General features: G+C 42.7%; 1 protein-coding gene across 3 annotated transcripts in view; it reads right to left on the bottom strand.

Moving 5' to 3' along the window:
* kif2a (kinesin family member 2a) overlaps positions 1 to 22,457 on the bottom strand; it is a 147,458-nt gene that overhangs the window by 70,006 nt on the left and 54,995 nt on the right. For all 3 annotated transcript variants that reach the window (XM_048535925.2, XM_048535916.2, XM_048535907.2), the window contains exons 6-8: positions 13,957 to 14,057; positions 12,821 to 12,916; positions 6,247 to 6,301 (exon numbers count right to left, since the gene is read on the bottom strand). In XM_048535925.2, the coding sequence (XP_048391882.1) occupies positions 6,247 to 6,301; positions 12,821 to 12,916; positions 13,957 to 14,057 (252 nt within the window). The remainder of the gene's footprint in view (positions 1 to 6,246; positions 6,302 to 12,820; positions 12,917 to 13,956; positions 14,058 to 22,457) is intronic.

Here is a 22,457-nt window from a genome sequence, read left to right on the forward strand (position 1 = left end):
TTCCACACAGAACTCAACTTTATTGTGTCATTAGTGCCTACACTCAATTCCTTGCCTTCTCTGCAACCATGTCAGAAATCACAACACCAAGCAGCAAGATCTCTCTGCCTACAAACTGTGTCTGTATGCCCTGCTCTTTCACTGCGCCTGGCAAAGGAGCTGCACTCTAAAAACTTGAGGGATTCCAAATAAACCTGTTGGATGATAGCCTGATGTTATGTGACTTGGCTTTGTCCACACCAGTCCAACACCAGCACCTCCACATCTCTTATAATGATCACCAAACCCATTGCCGTTTGATAGCTTTGATCTAGAATTAATCTGAATCCTTTAAATCCCTCAAATTTCTTCTGGTCTGTTCTGCCATTCCACTTGCCCCATTCCCTTCAACAGCATGAGGTGCGGGACTTTTCCACATCTTTTCCGTTCTGAAGACTCATTGGACACGAACCATTAACACTTTTTTCGCCTTCACAGATATTCCCAGCCGTGCTAAATCTTTCCAGCATTTCGTTTTTAAAAACAAAAAAAGTGGGCAAGCTTATTTAACATTTCAAAAATCAAGTAAATGGAACATAACTACAACATGAAATGCATTTCCAAAATCAAATCATTTCACAAAGTATACATGACATTTTATAAGTCAAGAAGCACATTAAAAGGAATGGGAGCAAATATCATTTGAACAAATCCTGAAGGAAGACGTAAGAGGCTCATTTAACAGAAGAAAGCTCAAAGTAAGGTATTCTTTCAGTATCACAACATGAAATTTTGGATAAGCACAAATTCATAAATAATCTGAACAACTACACATTGAGTACTGGGACCACAGTTGTTGACAATTTACCTATATGATTTGAACTTTACAATCAAAAGCAACTTCTAAATTTACAGATGACACCAAGTTGAAGGTGAGGCAACTCTGTTTCAATAATATGAAGCGGGAAAAGCACAGCAGGTCAGACAGCATCGAAGGATCAGGAAAATCAACATTTCAGGCAGAAACCGTTCGTCAGGACTGGGGAGAAGGAGGGATCCCAGAACTAAATAGAGGAAGGGGCAAGGGGAATGGGGCTGGGGAAGGGGTAGGTGGGATGGTGATAGATGGATGCAGTAGGGGTTAATTGTCATTAATCAGTGGTAAGGGTGGAACGGATAGGTAAATAGCAAGATCGTCCGGTTAGGTCAAATCAGGGAGGGGTGGAACAGGGGGCGGGCTGGACACGGGATAAGATTGGAGGTGGAGGGATTTTGAAGCTGGTGAAGTCAATGTTGACACCATTGAGCTGAAAGCTCCCAAGTTGAAATATGAGGGGAGAACCAGGTTTACGGGTTTTGGAGAGGAAGTAGATAGAAACGGGCGGTGTGGGGGTTTGGGGAACTATCAAGTTGGTGGCTGTGGACATAAAATCTCCCAAAATGATGAGCTTGTTGATGGTCTGGCAGGTGATGACTTGGTGATCACAAGTGGCGGGGTCATGATCAAGGAGATGGTAGGAGGAGGTGTCAGAGAGTTAGCATCTGACCTCAGCGACATAGAGGTCAGTACGCTATACTATCACTGCCCACCCCCATCAGTAGGTTTAATAGTGAGGTTGGCGTTGGAGTGAAGGGAGCAGGGGGTTGCATGTTCTGATGGAGAGAGGTTGGAGTAAGTGAGATGGGTGGAGAAGTCCAAGCAATTGATGTCACGGCAGCAGTTTGAGATGAAGAGGTTTGGTGACAGTATTGCGAACTGACCTCTGGCTGAGGCCAGACACCAACTCTCTTGACACAGCCTCCTATCATACTCTCGATCTTCACCCTACTTCTGATCGTCATCACACCTTCATCTCTCAAACCATCAACAGTCTCATCACTTTGGGAGATCTTCCATCCACAGAATTCAACCTGATCGTTCCCCACCCATTTCTATCTCCTTCCCAAAATCAATCAACCCATTGTCTCTGCCTGCTCCTGCCCAACCGAGCTCATCCTCCTACCTCAACTCTGTTCCTTAGCCTCTTGTCCAAGAACTCCTTATCTACATTCAGGGCACAAACTACACCCTCCACCTTTTCCAAAACTTTCAATTCCCCATCCTTCAACACCTCATCTTCATCATGCATGTACAGTCCTTTTACACCTGTATCCCCCATACAGAGGGCCTAAAAAGCCCTCTGCTTCTTCCTCTCCCGTAGGCCCAACCAGCCCTCCTCCACTGACACTCACTCTCATTTGCTTGGCAGAACTGATCCTCACCTGTAACAATTTTCCTTTGGTTAGTAGGAAGTGGGAGGTATCAAAGGGTTGGTCACGGGCGCCCGCATGGGCCCGAGCTATGCCTGCCTCTTTGTGGGATTCGTGGAACAATCCCTCTTCCACAACTACACAAGCACCATCCCTAACCTCTTTCTCTATCATACTGATGAATGCGTTGGTGCTGCTTTGTGCTCCCGTGAGCAGGTCGAGCAGTTCATCCACTTTGCTAAAACCTTCCACCCCACCCTCCAATTCACCTAGACCGTTTCTGACACCCCCCCTTCCTTTTCTGGATGTCTCCACCTCCATCTCCAGAAGCCAATTCACCAAAGACATCCATTTCAAACCCTCTGACTCCCAGGTGGTGCCTCGGCTACACCTCCTTTCATCCACCCTCCTGCAAAAAGTGCTATCCCATACTTTCAATTCTTTTGCCTCTTCCACATGTGCTCTCAGGATGAAGCATTCTTCTCCAGGATATCTTCAAATATCCTACTTTAGGGATGGAAATTTCACCTCCAAGTAATTAAGGATGCCCTCAACCACATCTTCTCCATTTCCCACACTTCTGACCTCAAGCCCCATCCCCCAACAATAAGGATAGAAACCCCTTAGTCCTCACATACCACCCCACCAACCTCCAAATTTAATGCAACATCCTCTGGCATTTCTGCCACCTGCAATCAGACCTCACCATCAAAAAGATATATTTCCCTCCCCACTCTGTCCACATTCCTCTGGGAATATTCATTCCGTGACTCCCTCGTCAGCTCGACACTCCCCGCCAACTTCTCCACCACACCCAGTACCTTTCCCTGCAACTGCCAGGAGGTGCAGCACCTGCTCCTACACCTCCAATCAAGGCTCCAAACAATCCTGCCAAATCCAGCAGAAATTGACCCATACTTCATCCAACCAGATATATTGCATCCATTGCTCCTGATGTGGTTTCCTCTAATATCAGGGAGACCAAAGAGAGACTCTGGGACCAGTTCTTGTAGCATCTGAGCTCAGCACACACCAAACAACCCAACCTTCAGGTTGCAATCCATTTTAAATCCCGCCCCCCCCCCATTCCACTAGCAATATGTCCATCTTGTTCTCCTCCACTGTCAGAATGAGGCCAAATGTAAACTAGAGGAAGAACACCTTATATTTCACTTTGGGCATTTACAGCCCAATGGCGTCAATAATGACGTCACCTCATCAGATGTCCAGCCCTCTCCCGCTCCTCACCTCCCTAATATGACCTAACCTGTCCATCTTACTACTCACCTATCCATTCCACCCCTCCCACTGACCAGTCACAATAACCCCTTACTTGCATTCACCTATTACCATCCCATCTACCTTTCCCCTAGCCCCATGCCCCTCCTTCTATTTACTCTCGGGCTCTCTCCCCAGTCCTCACGAAGGATTGTGGCCCAAAAGGTTGATTTTCCTGCTCTTCAGAAGGTTGCTGACCAGCTGTGCTTTTTCAGCTTCACATCTATTGACTCTGACTTCCAGCATCTACAGTCCATTAATAAACTTGCAGAATGGGCAAGTTATCATTAAATGAAGCGCGACACAGACAAATCTGATATAGAACCAAAGTGCTGGAGAATGCAGCAGATCTGGTTGTACCTGAGGAGAAAGGAACAGAATTCCTCATGTTTCAAACTTGAAACATTACTGCCGTTTCTCTTTCCATAGATGCTATTAAACCTGATCATTTCTGTATTTATATAGAGAGTATACCTAGCCAGTATAGATGCATTTAAGTGCAGGTCATACAAGCAAATGAAGGAGAAAGGAATAAATAATTCTGATGGGAAGAAGTTTGAGCAGAGCTTAAAACCCAGGTATGGACTGGCTCAAGAACGTCAAGACCATATATTGCACATATTCTCTGTAACTATTCCCTCTGAACTTTAATTAAGGGGAGACACAAGAGATGCGGTCAAAATAATTGATCCTATATGGAATTCCGGACTCCTCTATAAAAAGGAAGAAATTGTCAATAAAGCCTTTAATTCAAGTTTCTTCCAATTTACCCTGACATTCTATTTCCTCATACTGATTTCTTTTTAATACGAACAAAGCTAAATAACAAAAGGAAACAAGGATTTTAAACTGAATGCATAAGGGAAGAAAAATAGCTGAAATGGATGCAGTTATCACGAGTAACTGCAACTTCCTATGGCTAGGGGAATCTGAAAACGTGCTAATAAAAGTAACATCATGATCTTGGAAGGCAGTAAAAGACATTAACTTTGAGAAATTACCAAAAAGTGTCTAGCAGAAATCTTGTTATGCAAATTAAATCAGTCAATCATAGCACAAGACAATATATAATCGACTTGAATAGAGAATTAGTTAATAAACTGGCTGTAGAAGGACAGCAGAATAATGGATTAAATCAAATTTTTCTTGTAAAGAGCCAGAACAGACATGATGGATGGAGTTGCCTTCTACGATATAGTAAACCTTTCTGATTTTATATACTTTCAGATATACAACTAAAAAGCTAGAGCACCATTCCAAGAATCTGATTATCTGTAGGAGGCACCCCTCAGGCCACAAATGAAAAACTACGTTTTGTTGCCATTCTACAGCACAAACATCTAGGCACTGGAGAAAGGAGACAAACATATTGATGATTAGCAAAAGGCATTTGAGTTTAGACAACAGTTTCTAGAGTTTGGGAATGTGTCTTCTTTTAAGAAGGCTGAATGGAAATATTTAAGATTGCAAACATATTTACAGAGTGAAACCCACCAGCATTTCCACAAAATTCCAAAACCATGCAGCATGCTCAGAAGTTCAAGGGGTAATGTGCTGATATGTTCAAATGAAAGACTCTATACAGAAGATCAGTGTTGGAGATCATAAAGATTTGACTGAGTCAAATCTGAAGATTTGGATCTAGTTCAGGAGGAGGCAGAACCGATTCCTTGATCACGAATTCTAATAAGCAATCACATTGCAAGTTTGAATTTGTGTGCGGTCATATTAGTCTGTCTGAAAACGTCACACATAGTACCAAAACCCAGTAAGATTTGAAAAGTTATCAATCACATTTTGGAAAACACTACTATGTAGAGCTTCAGGACACGAGATATGGCTTCACTATTTTTAATACAGAGTTGCAAAAGGAAGAAGTTCTTTGTAACTATTATTCTGTTAGTATGTGTTATGTTGAATACATATTTTAGCAGTGTGCAACCCAAAATTATCTAACAGAATCAATGAGTAAAGTCAAGTGAATTGTCTAACATATGAAATGTGTCCAGTTATACAAGATTTTCCTACAGTCCTACAGTCAAGCCATACTTCACTCGTTATTGCCTATTTACATCACCTTCTGGTTCATGGGGCACGGTATGTCAGTATAAAAACCAACTCGTAGCACTGAACTTCAAGTAATAACTATTAAAAAGAATTCATCAAAACTTTAGAGCACTATTTGTTTTTGGGGCCAGTTTGATGTATTACATAACCCTTTCCATTAATTTCCCCGATTCTAAAGGATATTTGGATTAGAGATCAATTAGAATCTAGACAAAATAATGGGATCGATTTTCCAATTTTAAGTAATATCAACAATTATACCTTTGCAATTGTTCGATAGCATGCAGCTGTTTTGTTAGCCTTCTAGGCAACATCATCTGTGCTACCTCTAATCAAAGTGTTGGTGTTTCGCTTCCTTCCGGATTTATATGATCCTCTGATGAAGCCTGGTTCTCAACATGGGACTCCATTAACAAAACACATAGAAATAGACCCTGTATACAGACCGCAGATAAAACAACAGAACCAGAAACAAGACCGTCACACCAGAGGATCACATAAATCCAGAAGGATGCAAAACACCAATGCTTCGATTAGAGGTCCCACAGATGATGGTGCCCAGAAGGGCAACAAAACGTCTGCTCACCACAGAACAACCAGCTCAGCGAGCTAATGAACAACTGCATCCACAACCCGAGCTACAAATTTTTACTGAGACCTTAAAAATTATACCTTTCTTGTTTAGTGGTCGTTTTCTTACACAAACACATATTCTTTGTTCATCGATCTAAAAGGAAAACAAAATTTTAGTGCAGGGCAAGCTGTTCTAGTAAGGCATGCATGTAATATTCACGCCACAAACATGCCAGGCAATAATCATCTCCAACAAGAGAAAATACAACCATCTTTACTGACTTTCAAAGACATTACCATCACCAAATCCTCAGTCATTGACATCCTGGGGTTAAGGACCAAAAACTCAATTGGACTAACTACACATTGTGGTTACAAGGTCAAAGGCTAGAAATTCTGCAGGCAGCAACTCACCTCCAGACTCCAATCTACAAGGTGCAAGCCAGGAATGTGATGAAATGCTCTGCATTTGGCTAAACAAGTGCAGCTCCAGTAACACTCAAAGAAAACTCAATATCATCCAGGACAAAGCAGCTATCTCAACTGGCACTTCTTCCACCATGTTTAACATTCACTTCCTCCACTAGTACTGCATAGTGGTAGTAGTTTGTTCAAAGTACATGATTCACCTCGGCAATTCATCAAGCCTCCTTCATTCATCGTACCTTCTAAGCCCACGACCTCTACCATCATGGAGGACAAGGGTAGCAGATACATGGGAGCACTGCACTTGAGCTCCCCTCCAAGTAATGCACCATTCTTACTTGGAACTATATTGCTATTCCTTCAATGTCACTGGGTCAAAATCCTGGAACTCCATTTCCAACTACAATGATTAAATATCACCATCACTTTCTAATAAGCAGTAGCACACACACACACACACACACACACACACACACACACCAAACTTTAGCATTAGCCAATATGGTTAATATGGTTACTTAAGGTAAACAGACAGAATTTATTGTTCATATTGGCACAAATGCCATAGGTAGATGTCAAGAGTGACAAAGTCTTACAAAGGCAATTCAGGGAGTTAGATAATAAACTAAAAAGCAGGGCCTCTCAGGTTGTAATCTCAGGATAACTCCCCATGCCATGTGCTACTGAGGCTAGGAACAGAGACGTAATACAACTGAATACATGGTTAAAGAGCTAGTGTAGCCGGGAGGGCTTCAGATATGTGGATCGTTGTGATGTCTCCCAGAGACGGTGTGGCCTATACAAGGAGGACAGTTTGCACCTAAGATGGAGGAGCACCAATATCCTGGCAGGGAGGTTTGATAGTGCCTTTCAGAAGCCTTTAAACTGGTGTGATGGCAGGGTGGGAATCAGTGCAGCAGGTCAGTAAGGATAGAAACTGGGGAAGAGCTGGAGACTAAGGCAAACAGAGCTAAGAGGAAGAGCAGTCAGGGAGAGGCTGCTGAGCTCAGCAGAACTAGAGGCTTGCATTTGCTGTATTCGCTTCAATGCAAGTACAACAGGCAAACAGATAAACTTAGAGCCTGAATTAATGCATCCAATTACGATGTTGCTGCTATCATACAGAAATGGTTGAAAGAGGGACAGGACTGGTAGCTTAACGTTCTGGGATATTGGTCCTTTAGAAGAGACAAAGGAGGAAGCAAAATAGATAGGGGAGTTAAGTTACTGGTCAGGGAGCACATCAGTTGTTTTCAGGGAGAACACCCTACAGGGAACTTGCAGCATGGCATTATGGGTACAGCTCAGGAACAGGAAGGTGCAAGCTCAATGCTGGGATTGTACTACAGAACTCCCAGCTGGCAGCAGGAGATTGGGGAAGGGATATGCAGTCAAATTCAGGAAAGATGTGAAATAACAGGATGTAGTGGTGGGTGATTTTAACTTCCCCCAAATTGACTGGAACTTCCTTAGTGCCAGGGGTTTGAAAGGGGAGCAATTTGTTAGCCGGTGTCCAGGAGGATTTTTGAAACAACATGTGGATAGTCCAAAGAGGGAAGGGCCATACTGCACCTAGTATTGGGACATGAGCCCAGCCAGGTGATCAAAGTTTCAGTGGGGCAGCATTTTGCAAATAGTGACCATAATTCTGTAAGTTTTCGTATACTCGGATAAATATAAGACCGGACCTCGAACAAAGGCCACAAACTGGGAAAAGGCCAACTATAACCGAATAAGGTAAGAACTGGACAATATGGATTGGGAGCAGCAGTTTGAGAGTAAATACACACCTGAAATGGGGGGGCCTTTTCAGGACCAGTTTGAAGTGAGTGCAGAACAGGCATGATTCCATGAAAACAAAGGACAAAGGACAGGAACATCAAGATTCGGGAACCTTGGACGACAGGGGTAATTATTGGCTTAGTCAAATAAAAAGGAAGCATATCTAAGGTGTAAGTAACTAAAAACAGACAAAGTCCTTGAAGAACATAGAGAAAGTAGGAAGGAGCTCAAATGGGAGATCAGAGTTAAAAGAGAATCCCAAGGCATTTTATACATTTATTAAGAGAAAGCGGGTAGGTAGGGAAAGAGTCAGTGCACTCAAGAATAAAGCAGGGACGTTAAATGGTGGGACAACAGGAAATGGCTGAGGTCCTTAGCGAGTATTTTACTTTGGTATTCACCTTATAGAGGGACACGAGGGATATTAAGGTTAGGGAAAGGTGTGTGAATGCTCTCGTGCAAGTCAACATAACAAAGGAGTAAGTGTTGGTGTCTTGAAGTTCATTAAGGCAGACAGGTCCCCTGGGCCAGACAGGATCCATCGGAGGGTACTGCGGCAGGCAAGGGAGGATACTTTTGCATCCTCTTTGGCCTCAGCAAGGTTCCAGAAAACTGGAGAATGGCTAATATTATTCTTTTCTTTGAGGGGGAACAGATAATCCAGGTAGTTACAGGCCAATGAGTCTGGCATTAGTGGTGAGGAAGCTGTTGGAGGAAATACTAAATCAGACAGGATTTATCACAATGCTACACTTGCCCCCACACCTCCTCCCTCACCCCTATCCCAGGCCCCAAGATGACTTTCCACATTAAGCAGAGGTTCACCTGCACATCTGCAATACGGCATCCACTGTACCCGGTGTGGCTTCCTCTACATTGGGGAAACCAAGCGGAGGCTTGGGGACCGCTTTGCAGAACACCTCCACTCGGTTCGCAATAAACAACTGCACCTCCCAGTCACAAACCATTTCCACTCCCCCTCCCATTCTTTAGATGACATGTCCATCATGGGCCTCCTGCAGTGCCACAATGATGCCACCCGAAGGTTGCAGGAGCAGCAACTCATATTCCGCTTGGGAACCCTGCAGCCCAAATGGCATCAATGTGGACTTCACCAGTTTCAAAATCTCCCCTTCCCCCACCGCATCCCTAAACCAGCCCAGTTCGTCCCCTCCCCCCACTGCACCACACAACCAGCCCAGCTCTTCCCCTCCACCCACTGCATCCCAAAACCAGTCCAACCTGTCTCTGCCTCCCTGACCTGTTCTTCCTCTCACCCATCCCTTCCTCCCACCCCAAGCCGCACCTCCATCTAACTACTAACCTCATCCCACCTCCTTGACCTGTCCGTCTTCCCTGGACAGACCTATCCCCTCCCTACCTCCCCACCTATACTCTCCTCTCCATCTTCGGTCCGCCTCCCCCTCCCTCCCTATTTATTCCAGAACCCTCACCCCATCCCCTTCTCTGATGAAGGGTCTAGGCCCGAAACGTCAGCTTTTGTGCTCCCGAGATGCTGCTGGGCCTGCTGTGTTCATCCAGCCTCACATTTTATTATCTTGGATTCTCCAGCATCTGCAGTTCCCATTATCACAGGATTTATTCACATTTGGAAGCGAGTAGACTTGTTAGTGATAGACAGCATGGGTTTGAGCAGGGAAGGTCATGTTTCATCAATTTGATTGAGATTTTTTTGAGCAGGTGACAAGAATACTTGATGAGGGGGAAGGTGGTGGATGTTGTCTACATGGACATTAGTAAGGCATCTCATGGCAGGCTGAACAGAAGTTAGAGTCTCATGGGATCCAGGGTGAGGTTGAGCCGGTTAGATGGATACAAAACTGCCTTGGTCATAGGAGGCAGAGCGTACTAGCAAAATGATGCTTTTTGGAATAGAGATCAGTAAGTAGTGGTCTTCCGCAGTGATCAACGCTGGGACCTTTGTTGTCTGCATTATAAAAAACTGATCTGGAGGAAAATGTGGGTAGTCTGATTAGTAAATTTGAGGATGACACCAAAATTTGCAAAGTTGCAGAAAGCAAGGAGGAGTGTCAAAGGACACAACGGGATATAGAAAGATCACTGAATTGGGCACAAAAATGGCAGAGTTTAAATTGGAACAAAATGCAAGGTTTTAGAAGCTCAAATTCAGGTGCGACTGATACAACAAATGGCAGAACCCTTAGGAGCACTGACATATAGAAGGATTTGGACATACAAGTTCACAGAACCCTGAAAGTGATAACACGGGTGGACAAGGCTGCCTTCATCAGCCGGGACTTCGAATAAAAAAAGTTGGCAAGTCATATTACAGCTTTACAAAACTTTAGTTAGGCCATATTGCTGCATGTACCACAGTACCACAAGGATGTGGAGACGGTGCAGAAGAGGTTTACTGGTATGTTGCCCGGTCTGGAGAGTTTTAGTTATGAGAAGTTGGATAAACTCAGATTGTTTTCACTGGAAAGACGGAGAACCTGATAGAGGTCTACAAAATTATAAGAGGCGTATTTATAAGAGGTGGATAGTCAGAGGCTTTTCCCCAGGGTGGAAAAGACAGTACAACAGGCACAAGTTCAAGGTGGGAACTGTGGGGAAAATTTTTCACAAAAGAGAGTGGTGGATGCCTGGAACGCACTGTCAGTGGAGATGGTGGAAACAGGCATGTTAGCAACGCTTAAGGCACAGCTTGATAGACACATGAATGTGAGATGACCATAGGGATAGATACTGCTCATGGACAATAAGTAACAGGTCTAGATAAGGATTAGGGATTAGCATAGACTTGGTGGGTTGAAGGGCCTATACCTATGCTGTTTTATCTTGTGTTATTACATTAAGTTATGTAACCATTGAAATAAATAGCTGGGTAATAAAACATAACTGCCAGCTATCTGTGATGTTTTGTGGAATTATCAGAATGGTATAGGAAATGCAATAGGGTTTAAATTCTACTAAAAAGAGAGACATTCATTTTTATAAAAATAAAATAATTGTAAGTCTCTTTATACTCCAAATAAGCTGAATTGCTTCACAATCATACAATCAAATGGCTATAAACACACTAAATGAAATTCCAACCGAAAGTAAATAACCAACCTCCGGATACAACGCATCATCCTCCGACACTTCCGCCATCTACAATCCGACCCCACCACCCAAGGCATTTTTCCATCCCCACCCCTGTCTGCTTTCCGGAGAGACCACTCTCTCCGTGACTCCCTTGTTCGCTCCACACTGCCCTCCAACCCCACCACACCTGGCACCTTCCCCTGCAACCGCAGGAAATGCTACACTTGCCCCCACACCTCGTCCCTCACCCCTATCCCAGGCCCCAAGATGACATTCCACATTAAGCAGAGGCTCACCTGCACATCTGCCAATGTGGTATACTGCATCCACTGTGGCTTCCTCTACATTGGGGAAACCAAGCGGAGGCTTGGGGACCGCTTTGCAGAACACCTCCGCTCAGTTCGCAACAAACAACTGCAACTCCCAGTCGCAAACCATTTCCACTCCCCCTCCCATTCTTTAGATGACATGTCCATCATGGGCCTCCTGCAGTGCCACAATGATGCCACCCGAAGGTTGCAGGAACAGCAACTCATTCCGCCTGGGAACCCTGCAGCCTAATGGTATCAATGTGGACTTCACCAGTTTCAAAATCTCCCCTTCCCCCACCGCATCCCTAAACCAGCCCAGTTCGTCCCCTCCCCCCACTGCACCACACAACCAGCCCAGCTCTTCCCCTCCACCCACTGCATCCCAAAACCAGTCCAACCTGTCTCTGCCTCCCTAACCTGTTCTTCCTCTCACCCATCCCTTCCTCCCACCCCAAGCCGCACCCCCATCTACCTACTAACCTCATCCCACCTCCTTGACCTGTCCGACTTCCCTGGACTGACCTACCCCTCCCTACCTCCGCACATATACCCTCTCCACCTATCTTCTTTCCTCTCCATCTTCGGTCCGCCTCCCCCTCTCTCCCTATTTATTCCAGGACCCTCACCCCATCCCCCTCTCTGATGAAGGGTCTAGGCCCGAAACGTCAGCTTTTGTGCTCCTGAGATGCTACTTGGCCTGCTGTGTTCATCCAGCCTCACATTTTATTATATTAAATAAGCATTCCTCTCTGAAGCATCAAACAGCCTTTATAAAAGTCAAACAGACTTTATCACCTTAAAAACATTATATGAACATTGAAGGTTCGTAAGAATAATTCAATAACAATCGTAGAATAAACCTAGAAAGATGCAAAAATGTGAATCTGACTTTTTTAATACTGTTCTATGGACATCATGCAACTTCCACAACTTTGAAAATTAAATACTTGCTTTTAAATTTATTCAGAAAATAGTTTATCAAAACATGTATAATACAAACTTCAAATCAACACCACTGGATTCTCACAGGCTGTTACATCGATAAAGTACATACAGTCTGGCTGCTTAAACTTGCAACTTACTGGATCAGCAGCTGTAAGAGGTCGATAGTCAAGGCTCGATCTAAATTCTCTGATCATGCACATTATTTCCCAGTTTGGATTTGTAGAATCAACATCCTATTGTATTAAGCACACAGTTACTGAAGTAATCAGATACAATAAATAGACTATACAAAGTGAATAAAACTATATGGACTAGTTAACACTGGTTTTCAAAATCTTATACTTCAAAATGAGAATCAAAATATAAATATTTGCAAACACTATTCCGGGAAGTAACTGCCGTTCTCTCTATTTTTAAAGCACAGAGAATGGAGTAACCAATTATTGTCTACAGATCAGTTGTATCCCAGTACTGAAGTTTTCGACATTAGCTTTGACTTTTTTCAAAACAGATAATAAGAAAAGGCTACATTACATTGGCACCAGGTTACAGAATTGAGTCAGAAGTACATTGCAGGGAACAAAAAGAAAATTAGGATATTAACATGTCATCTCATTCCACCCCCATCACAGCATCAGCTGGATGGATTATAGAGGAACCAACTGTCCTATTGTACTTTACCCAAACTGCCATCTTTACATATTCCTGCTCAGCATATACTGCCATTGGGTGACAGCCTGAAAAACATCACAGTAAATTACACATTCAAAACACTTCCAGCTGGATAACAGACTATAATCACAGAGAAGGCCATTTTCTTCCTATTCTACATCAGGAACAAGACCAATCATGCTTCTCTGTCAACATCAAATGACACGGAATTGAATCTGGAATTTTCTTGGTTTGTACAGCTTAAGACCAATCTTGTTAAGATATTGTACAATATGGAATGTGCATATCACATGAAACTTGCCATTTGCTAACTAAGTCCCTGTTTTTTTGCACTAACATCCAATGGTAGAAGGCAGAAATTTCCAAGTGATAAAATTGATGGAAGGACTAAAGAACTTCCTGGGAGCAGACTTGGAGAGAACAAGAATTCTAAGAGACTGTATGAGCAACAGAGTGCTTTTCTATAGGAGTAGAAGAAATCAAGTGTTGCCAACCACCTGAATAAGTAAATTATGGAAAACAAATAAATTTAGGACTTTTTTGTTGAACCCAGGGAATGGGTGAGAAGTCAAGTACTTTGAGTAATAAAATTAGTGCAAACCTGAGCTCGTTTTTCCCTCATCTCTTGCTGCTGTATTCGCCGTTTTTCACGTTTTTCCTGGAGTTTTTCAACTTCTTTCACACAATTTGATTTTCTGCGTGCTGAAAGATTCATTTGTCAGCTCAGTACATATGAATTTGGTCAGTCATGTGGAGATCAACTGGATGAAGTTAGAGTGCTGTAAACAAGTGCAACTTTGTTGACTTTAAAATTCAATTCTGACGCAAAACATTGCAAATTTTGTGTTGAAAATAGACATTTACGGTTTTACGTACTATATACTTTGATACAACAAATACTGCTTTTCAGACAGATTTTGAGCATTCCAATTAATATCACAAAAACATCATAAAACTCTAACAAATTTCAAGCTGATACTGTAACCTCAATGTTGTAAACTGTTATAAACCCAATCTGATTTGGACTAGCTCAGCCAGTATACTGTATGGGGTGAACATTACTGGCAGAGGTTATTTGCTGGCATGGTCACCAGTATTAGAGATTTTGAATTCCCATGTTTGGTTGTATTTTGAATTATGAGCGAGGCGTACACTGCTCACTGTTATAACAGTGAATCAGATAACAACTTATGGTGCGCACACAATGAATTTACATCTTCTAGTGCACAAAGGCTGCTGTCAGAGATAGGTTGCTTCCACACATGTTGCACTGTTGCAGTCCTTGCAGATTGACTTAGCACTAAAATGAATAAATAGTGTATCAGTTACAGCCCAATTGTTCTGCACTATAAAGGTTTGAGCGGGTGTATTCACAAGTAATTAGTAAATTAGAGAAACATGATGGCATAGTAATCCAAAGGCCCAGACTAATACATTGGAAGCAATCCATACAGATTTACTAGGCTGATCATGGCTATGAAAGAATCTTCTATGAGGAGGAATCGAGTAGGTTGGGCTATATTCATTGGAGTGGAGAAGTATGGCGAGAAATTGAGTTTAAGAGCCATGACGTAATGCTGCAGTTCTATAAAGCTCTCGTAAGACCACACTTGGAATATGGTGTTCAGTTCTGGTCACCTCATTATTGGAAGAATGTGGAAGCTTTAGAGAGGGTGCAGAGGAGATTTACCAGGATGCTGCCTGGACTGGAGGGCAGGTCTTATGAGGAAAGGCTGAGACATTTCTCATTGGAGCGAAGGAGGATGCCAGGACACTTGATAGAGGTGTACAAGATGATGACAGGCATACATAGGGTGGATAGTCAGACACATTTTCCCAGGGCAGAAATGACTATCGGTGGTGGGGGGGGGGGCATAATTTTAACGGTGATTGGAGAAAGCTATAGGGGAGATGTCAGAGGTGGGTTCTTTGAACAGAGTGGTGTGTGTGTGTGCGTGCGTGGAATACACTGCCAGCAGTGGTAGTGGAGTCAGATACATTAGGAACATTTAAGCGACTCTTGGATTGGCACATGGAGGGCAGTAAAACGTAGGGTATGAAGGATGGATTGATCTTAGTAGGATAATAGGTTGGCACAACATCGTGGGCCGAAGGCCCTGTACTGTGCTGTTCTATGCTCTATGTTCTAATGGAAGAGACATTATTGAAGCATGTGTGCTTAGGGGCTTGACAGGATTGATGTATAAGTGGGCAGCATGTGGCTCAGTGGTTGGCACTGCCGCTCCTTAGTGCCAGGAACCTGGGTTCTACTCTTGAGTAACTGTGTGGGGTGTGCACATTCTCGCATTGTCTGCATGAGTTTCCTCTGGGTGCTCCAGTTTCTTCTCACAGGTCAAAAAAGTGGAGGTTAGGTGTGCCGGCTACTGGGAATGCAATTTTACAGGGATAGAGTAGAGGTGAGTCTGAGTGTCATGCTCTTCAGAGGGCAGTGTGAACTTGATGGACCAACTGAACTGCCTGTACACTGTAGGGATTCTATAATTAAGTTGTTTCCCCATCTGGAAAGGTCTAGGGCCAAAGGGGATAATGTCAGTGCAAGGAAGAATTTCTTCTGAGGAATTCTTTAATGAAAATGTTTGTCAAGATTAGATCATGAAGTATACTCATGGCTGAGATAGGCAGATTTTTAATCAAAGTTTATGGGGAAAAGGCAGGAAGGTAGAGTTAAGGATCATCGGATCAGCCATGACCTCAAATGAATGACAGAACAGAATAAATGGGCTGACCAGCCTACATGTCAAGTTTGTACACCATTTGCTGGACAAGATATTCAAATTGCCCTCTGCAGAAGGTAGATCTAAATACCTCAAAAGATATTTAGAGTAAAACCCTGTTTTTATTGCTTCATATAGAACCAGTGTTTTCATGGCTGAAGTATTTTTAAAATCAATTTGTATCCCTCCATGTACACCATTGAAAGACGGATTCCTGCTTTTGTTGTGGCTGTAATGAGGTCAGCCAGGTGGACCTCAGAATATGAGTTTCAGATGGGGACTGGAATTCTGGTCCAATCAGGGATCCCTGGCTGACAAATAAGAACAGGAGCATTAGAGATTGTTTACTCAGAGCTGGCTCTGAGGAAGCTGGATCAGCGTCAAAGACCCTCCAAGTAAAAATAAAGGACGACTTGGTGATGGGATACTGGCCTCTGTAGAGTTATTTCAACATTATGCCTATAAACCTACAAACAGAAAACTTCTGTCCTGATCCCCCACCCTTATACCCACAGCTACTATTTATGTCTTGTACCAATGGGAGACTTACATAGGCCATGGTCATGTTTCTAGTGCTTTTCAGACACAAACTGAACTTGTCATGAATCGCTGCAAAAAGAGTTTCATGCACTCATCAACATCCTTAAATTAAACTTTTTAATCTCGGAAAAAGTATGAGCAAATTGTCCAAGTAACAGAGATAGAGTGTTTTTTCTCTCAAATCCTTATCGCCTGGCATACTTAACACTTCTTTTACACCTCAATGAGAAAAAACAGGTTTTGATAAGGGATGCAATAATGCCCTTATTTGGAAAATGAGTTCATTTTGCAGTTTACCGGAACAAATATTTCATCATGCTTCATATTCAGTTTCATTTGTGCCTTTTTTCATGGGAGGCTTGCTCAACAGCAAAGATATCTTAACGGACACCAGATTTGTATAAATAAAATAGCTCACTCCAGCTATTCTGCACAGAATCACCAATCTTTTCCAGTTACAGCAATATGTATTCATCCCTCCACCTGAACTTCCATATTTGCCTGGCTTTACTTTGCTCTTTGATAAAGTGAATATACACAACCAACATGTTCCATGCTGTTGAGATACAATGACTATCCAAAATGTAATAATGAAACGAATCTATGACTACTACATTACTAAAGCTTACAATTGGTACAATTTCTTCAAACTGCACAGTATCCTTTTCAACTTCTGAATTCTGTGTCATGCGTCACTTTCAAAAGCTTATTTAAACTTTGGACAGTTGATCACAATATTTGCAGTCACAAAATAGATCCTTAGACGTTCCCGAAGCTCATTCATCTATTGTTATCCCATACCCATTGGCTGCCTGCATCTCTTCTACTTTACCAACTCCTGTGCCCCAACAATCCCAAAAGTCCTCAATCTTAATGTTATCTTTTTCTGCTGCATCACAGGAAGTTTCTTTTGTGCCATTCAAGTATTGAAGGATTGTAGTAAATGTGAATTGCCACATTGAGTATTTACAATTTTTATATAGTCAGTTATAATTCCATAACATAATCCTCCATAAAATAAACACATTCCATAATTTACCAAGGTCTGACCATGCCTCAGTCATTTAATAAATCACCTTTCTGATAAATTTAATCCACGAAACGTAATAGTCTGTGCAAACCTTCATGAGTATCAAACTGACAGGCACGAAACTCAAAAGAAAACTTGACAGTTGACTTACTTTTGCCAGGAAGTAACAAGACCAAAGCCACACTTTGTTTTCTCTTTGATAATGACATGACCTATGCACATACATTAACTTTATTTTTCCATTGGTCATTGGTTTAAATTTGGAAAACATTAGTGTGTAATCATGCCTTGACTATTCAGCTAATTTTGTGAACAATGATGGGAAAATAACTCAGATTACAAACCGAGATAACAAGGTGTGGAGCTGGATGAACACAGCAGGCCGAGCAGCATCAGAGGAGGAGGAAGGCAGACGTTTCAGGCCTAGACCCTTCTTCAGAAATGGGGGAGGGGTTGGGGTTCTGAAATAAATAGGGAGAGAGGGGGAGGCAGAAAGAAGATAGATAGTGGAGAAGATAGGTGGAGAGGAGACAGACAGGTCAAAGAGGCGGGGATGGAGCCAATAAAGGGGAGTGCAGGTGGGGAGATAGGGACTGGATAGATGCAAAACACCTACGCTCGGTTCACTCTAAACAACTGCAACTCCCACTTGCGACCATTTCAACTCCACCTCTCATTCCTCAGACAACATGTCCATCCTGGGCCTCCTGCAGTGCCACAACGATACTACCCGACGGTTGCAGGAACAGCAACTCATATTCCGCTTGGGAATCCTGCAGCCCAATGGTATCAATGTGGAATTCACAAGCTTCAAAATCTCCCCTCCCCCAACCGCATCCCAAACCCAGCCCAGCTCGTCCCTGCCTCCCTAACTTGTTCTTCCTCCCACCTCAAGCCCCAACCCCATCTCTTATGTACTAACCTCATTCCAACCCCTTGGCCTGTCCGCCCTCTCTAACTCCCCACCAAACTCACCTTTACGGGCTCCATCCCTGCCTCTTTGACTTGTGTGTCTCCTCTCCATGTATGTTCTCCTCTATTAATCCTCTATCCGCCTCTCCCTATTTATTTCAGAACCCCAACCCCTCCCCCATTTCTGACGAAGGGTCTAGGCCCAAAACCTTCCTGCTTCTCTGATGCTGCTTGGCCTGCTGCGTTCATCCAGCTCCACACCTTGTTGTCTCAGAACCTCCAGCATCAGCAGTTCCCACTATCTCTCGCAACCTTGGGATGTCTTGTTATACTTTAAAACTAATGAGGGACCTTTTAAAAGGTAGTCACTGTTAGAAGCCTGGTAGCAAATCTGTGTATAGCAAACCTGCTACAGAAATACTGAAACTGAAAATGCACGGTTCAAAAGTTTTTCACATCATCACTTGTTTCAGCTATAAAAGAGCTACAGAGCCTAATCCCACTTTCCAGCCCTTCAGGTTATAGCACTTTAAGCATATTTCCAAGTCATTTTGATAAATGCCAGAAGGGTTTTTGCCTCTACCACCTTTTTAACCAATGACATCTCCAAAATCTAAATCAGAGGGCAGAATGCTCGTCTTATCTGAAATATGACACCCTCTGGCAATGCAGCATTCCCTCTAGGGGGAGTGCCAATCTACATTTTTGTGCTCCAGTCTTCAAGTAGGACTTGAGCTCACAAGCCTCTCAATTAAAAAAAGGTCAAGTGCTACCAGTTGAGTCATGATTGACAAAGAGTTCATGAACACAATGTTAAATCAAGCTCAGAAAGTGCAATGGTAAAAGGGAAATAACGATGTGATGCAGAGAAAAAGAAAACTAAAAACAAACGAAATGTAAAATTTTATACTTTAATATCTCCCAATAATTGAGAGTTTTGTTGGCTAATTTTCAACATCAGAGGATAATTAGGAATCAATAAAATAAAAACACATATTAAAAGGAAAATTGCACTTGAAGTGACAAGTTTCAATGCTAAGGAATGTTTCCTATGCAAATACAGCAACCGCATGTCATGTCAAACTGATGTTGATATTTGTAATTAGTACAGGCACCCAATTTGGACACCAACTTTTACATATTTTCAATCAATCAACTGCACATTTTCATCCTGCCCAAAATTGCTTTGGTATTTTTGTATAAACAGCAGCAAGCATCTACAAACTCTCTATTCCTTTGGCAGCAAACATTGGGCCAATGTAAAAACGTTAGGTCAATTGTGGAGAGCTCTGCAGAGATGCCCTTTGACCGAAGGTTGCAAATGCAGGTCAGCTGACAAGTTTTTTTAAAGAAAATTAAAGTTAGTCTAATTTAGCAACAACAGTGTCACTAAAATTAATGTAACACCTATTTCCATTGTCACCTACAATCATTACAACTAATGAAAACGTGCTACAAGGACAACTGACATGGGATGCATTTTTATAGCTGATGTCCTGTGGCATTGCATGCTTTATGACATAATACAATTACTAACTTAGGCGTCCACTCTTCCAAGACTGGCAATTTTGTCTTGTTTCTTGTCCCTTATTCATTTCATTTCCCATCATCTTTGCTTTCCCATGTCTTTGGATTTTCATTCAATGTTGACAGTTTGGCATGGAAAAACTTTTTTTTTCAAAATTTATTCACAGCATGTGGGCTTCATGGGCTAGATGGGCATTTATGGCCCATATTAATTGCCCAGAAGACAGTTAAGAGCCCACAACATTGCTGTGGATCTGGAATCATACGTAGTCCAGACCAAGTAAGGAAGGCAGATTTACTTCTTTAAAAGGGAATCAATGAACCGGATCGGTTTTGCTGAAAAATCGGAAATGACGTCAAGATTCTGGATGTGAGTTTGCTCGCTGAGCTGGAAGGTTCGTTTTCAGACGTTTCCTCACCATACTAGGTAACATCAGTGAGCCTCCGAAGTGCTGGTGTTATGTCCCGCTTTCTATTTATCTGGTTAGGTTTCCTTGGGCTTAAGGAAACCCAAGGAAACCTAACCAGATAAATAGAAAGCGGGACATAACACCAGCGCTTCATCGGAGGTTCACTGATGATGTTACCTAGTATGGTGACGAAACGTCTGAAAACGAACCTTCCAGCTCAGTGAGCAAACTCACATCCAGAACCTCAACCTGAGCTACAAATGTTCTCAAAACTCGCTGACTTTAAAATCATTATTAGATTCTCATTTCCAGATTATTACTGAAATCAAATTCCACCATCTGCCAAGGCACAATACAGACCTGGGTCCCCAAAACTTTACCTGACTCTCTGGATTAATAGTCTAGCAATAATACCACTAGGTGATTACCCTCGAATTAAAAACTATTACTTCAGTTAGGTTTAGGTAACGGGGAAATCTGGGCCTTCCCTTCTGTACACAACTCACCCTTAGAATAATGTTTAATATCCTTTCATTATATCCTCTCATTATATCCTCTCACAGTCAATTCACTAACATTGCGACACACCTGTGAAATGCTGTTATAAAGTGAAAATCAACCCCCCGTCTGATAACTAAAACCAAAGCATCCAGAGTGGCTTGCCTTGCCCGATAATCCGTTAAAAGAAGTGTGAAAAGTGGTATAACCAGCCTCTCACCCCCAAACTGTTATAAAGAAGTGGTTAAATTAAATAAACTCCTGACACTGAATCTGTAATCAATAAGTAAAAATTTATTTATCTAACTCTAACTGTGAGCAAAGTAACTGAACTATTAACAAACCAACAATTCCCCTCTAAGTGCTAACTATTCCTGAATAAAACAAGATTCTAATGGTATGCTATTCCAATAAATACACATCCCAATTATATACACCTAAATAAAAACAATTAAAAACTTAGTTTCTCGAAATTACAGCCAGGTTGCATTTTCCAAAATGGTCTCTGCCTTATCCGTTGATATTCTGTCAGGAATATTCTCTCTGTGAATTCTTGTGTCTGGAACATTAACCAAGAGTGCTGCAGTACCTTTATTAATTCGATGATGCTTTCTCCAAGAGCCGAGAGATCTGATCTCTTATCAGTAGGCAGCTTGTTCTCTCTCAATTTTCCAAATTCTTTTCTTTTATACCCTTGATGACATATCTATTTCTTAGAACAGGATTGGCCCTATGTTGTCAAAATCATCAGATTTAAAATTACATGGTTTTTGGTATCTAAGGGCTTGGTTTAAATTATTTGGCTCAATCCAAATTTGTTGTCTCATTAACAAAACAAAAAAACTGCGACTTGGACAATTAACCATTGCCTTGGATTCAGAAATAGTAGGAACTGCAGACGCTGGAGAGCTGGTTGAACACAGCAGGCCAAGCAGCATCATTGGAACAGGAAAGCTGATGTTTCAGGCCTAGACCATTCTTCAGAAATGGGGGAAGATGAAGGAAGGTTTGAAATAAATAGGGACAGAGGGGGAGGCAGATAGAAGATGGACAAAGGAGAAGATAGGTGGAGAGGAGACAAACCGGTCAAAGAGGCGGGGATGGAGCCAGTAACGGTGAGTGTAGGTGGGGAGGTAGGGAGGGGATAGGTCAGTCCAGGGAGGACAGGTCAAGGGGGCAGGATGAGGTTAGTAGGTAGGAGGTGGGGTGGGGCTTGAGGTGGGAGGAGGGGATAGGTGGGAAGTGGGACAGGTTACAGAGGTGGGGACGAGATGGCCTGGTTTTGGTATGTGGGGTGGGGGGGGAGGGGGGGGGGATTTTGAAGCTATCAATGTGGACGTCACAACCATTGGGGTACAGGGTTCCCAAGCAGAATACATGTTGCTGTTCCTGCAACTTTCGGGTAGCATCATTATGGCACTGCTGGAGGCCCAGGATGGACATGTCATCT

The sequence above is a fragment of the Stegostoma tigrinum genome, chromosome 1, assembly GCF_030684315.1.
Source record: "Stegostoma tigrinum isolate sSteTig4 chromosome 1, sSteTig4.hap1, whole genome shotgun sequence".
NCBI lineage: Eukaryota > Metazoa > Chordata > Chondrichthyes > Orectolobiformes > Stegostomatidae > Stegostoma > Stegostoma tigrinum.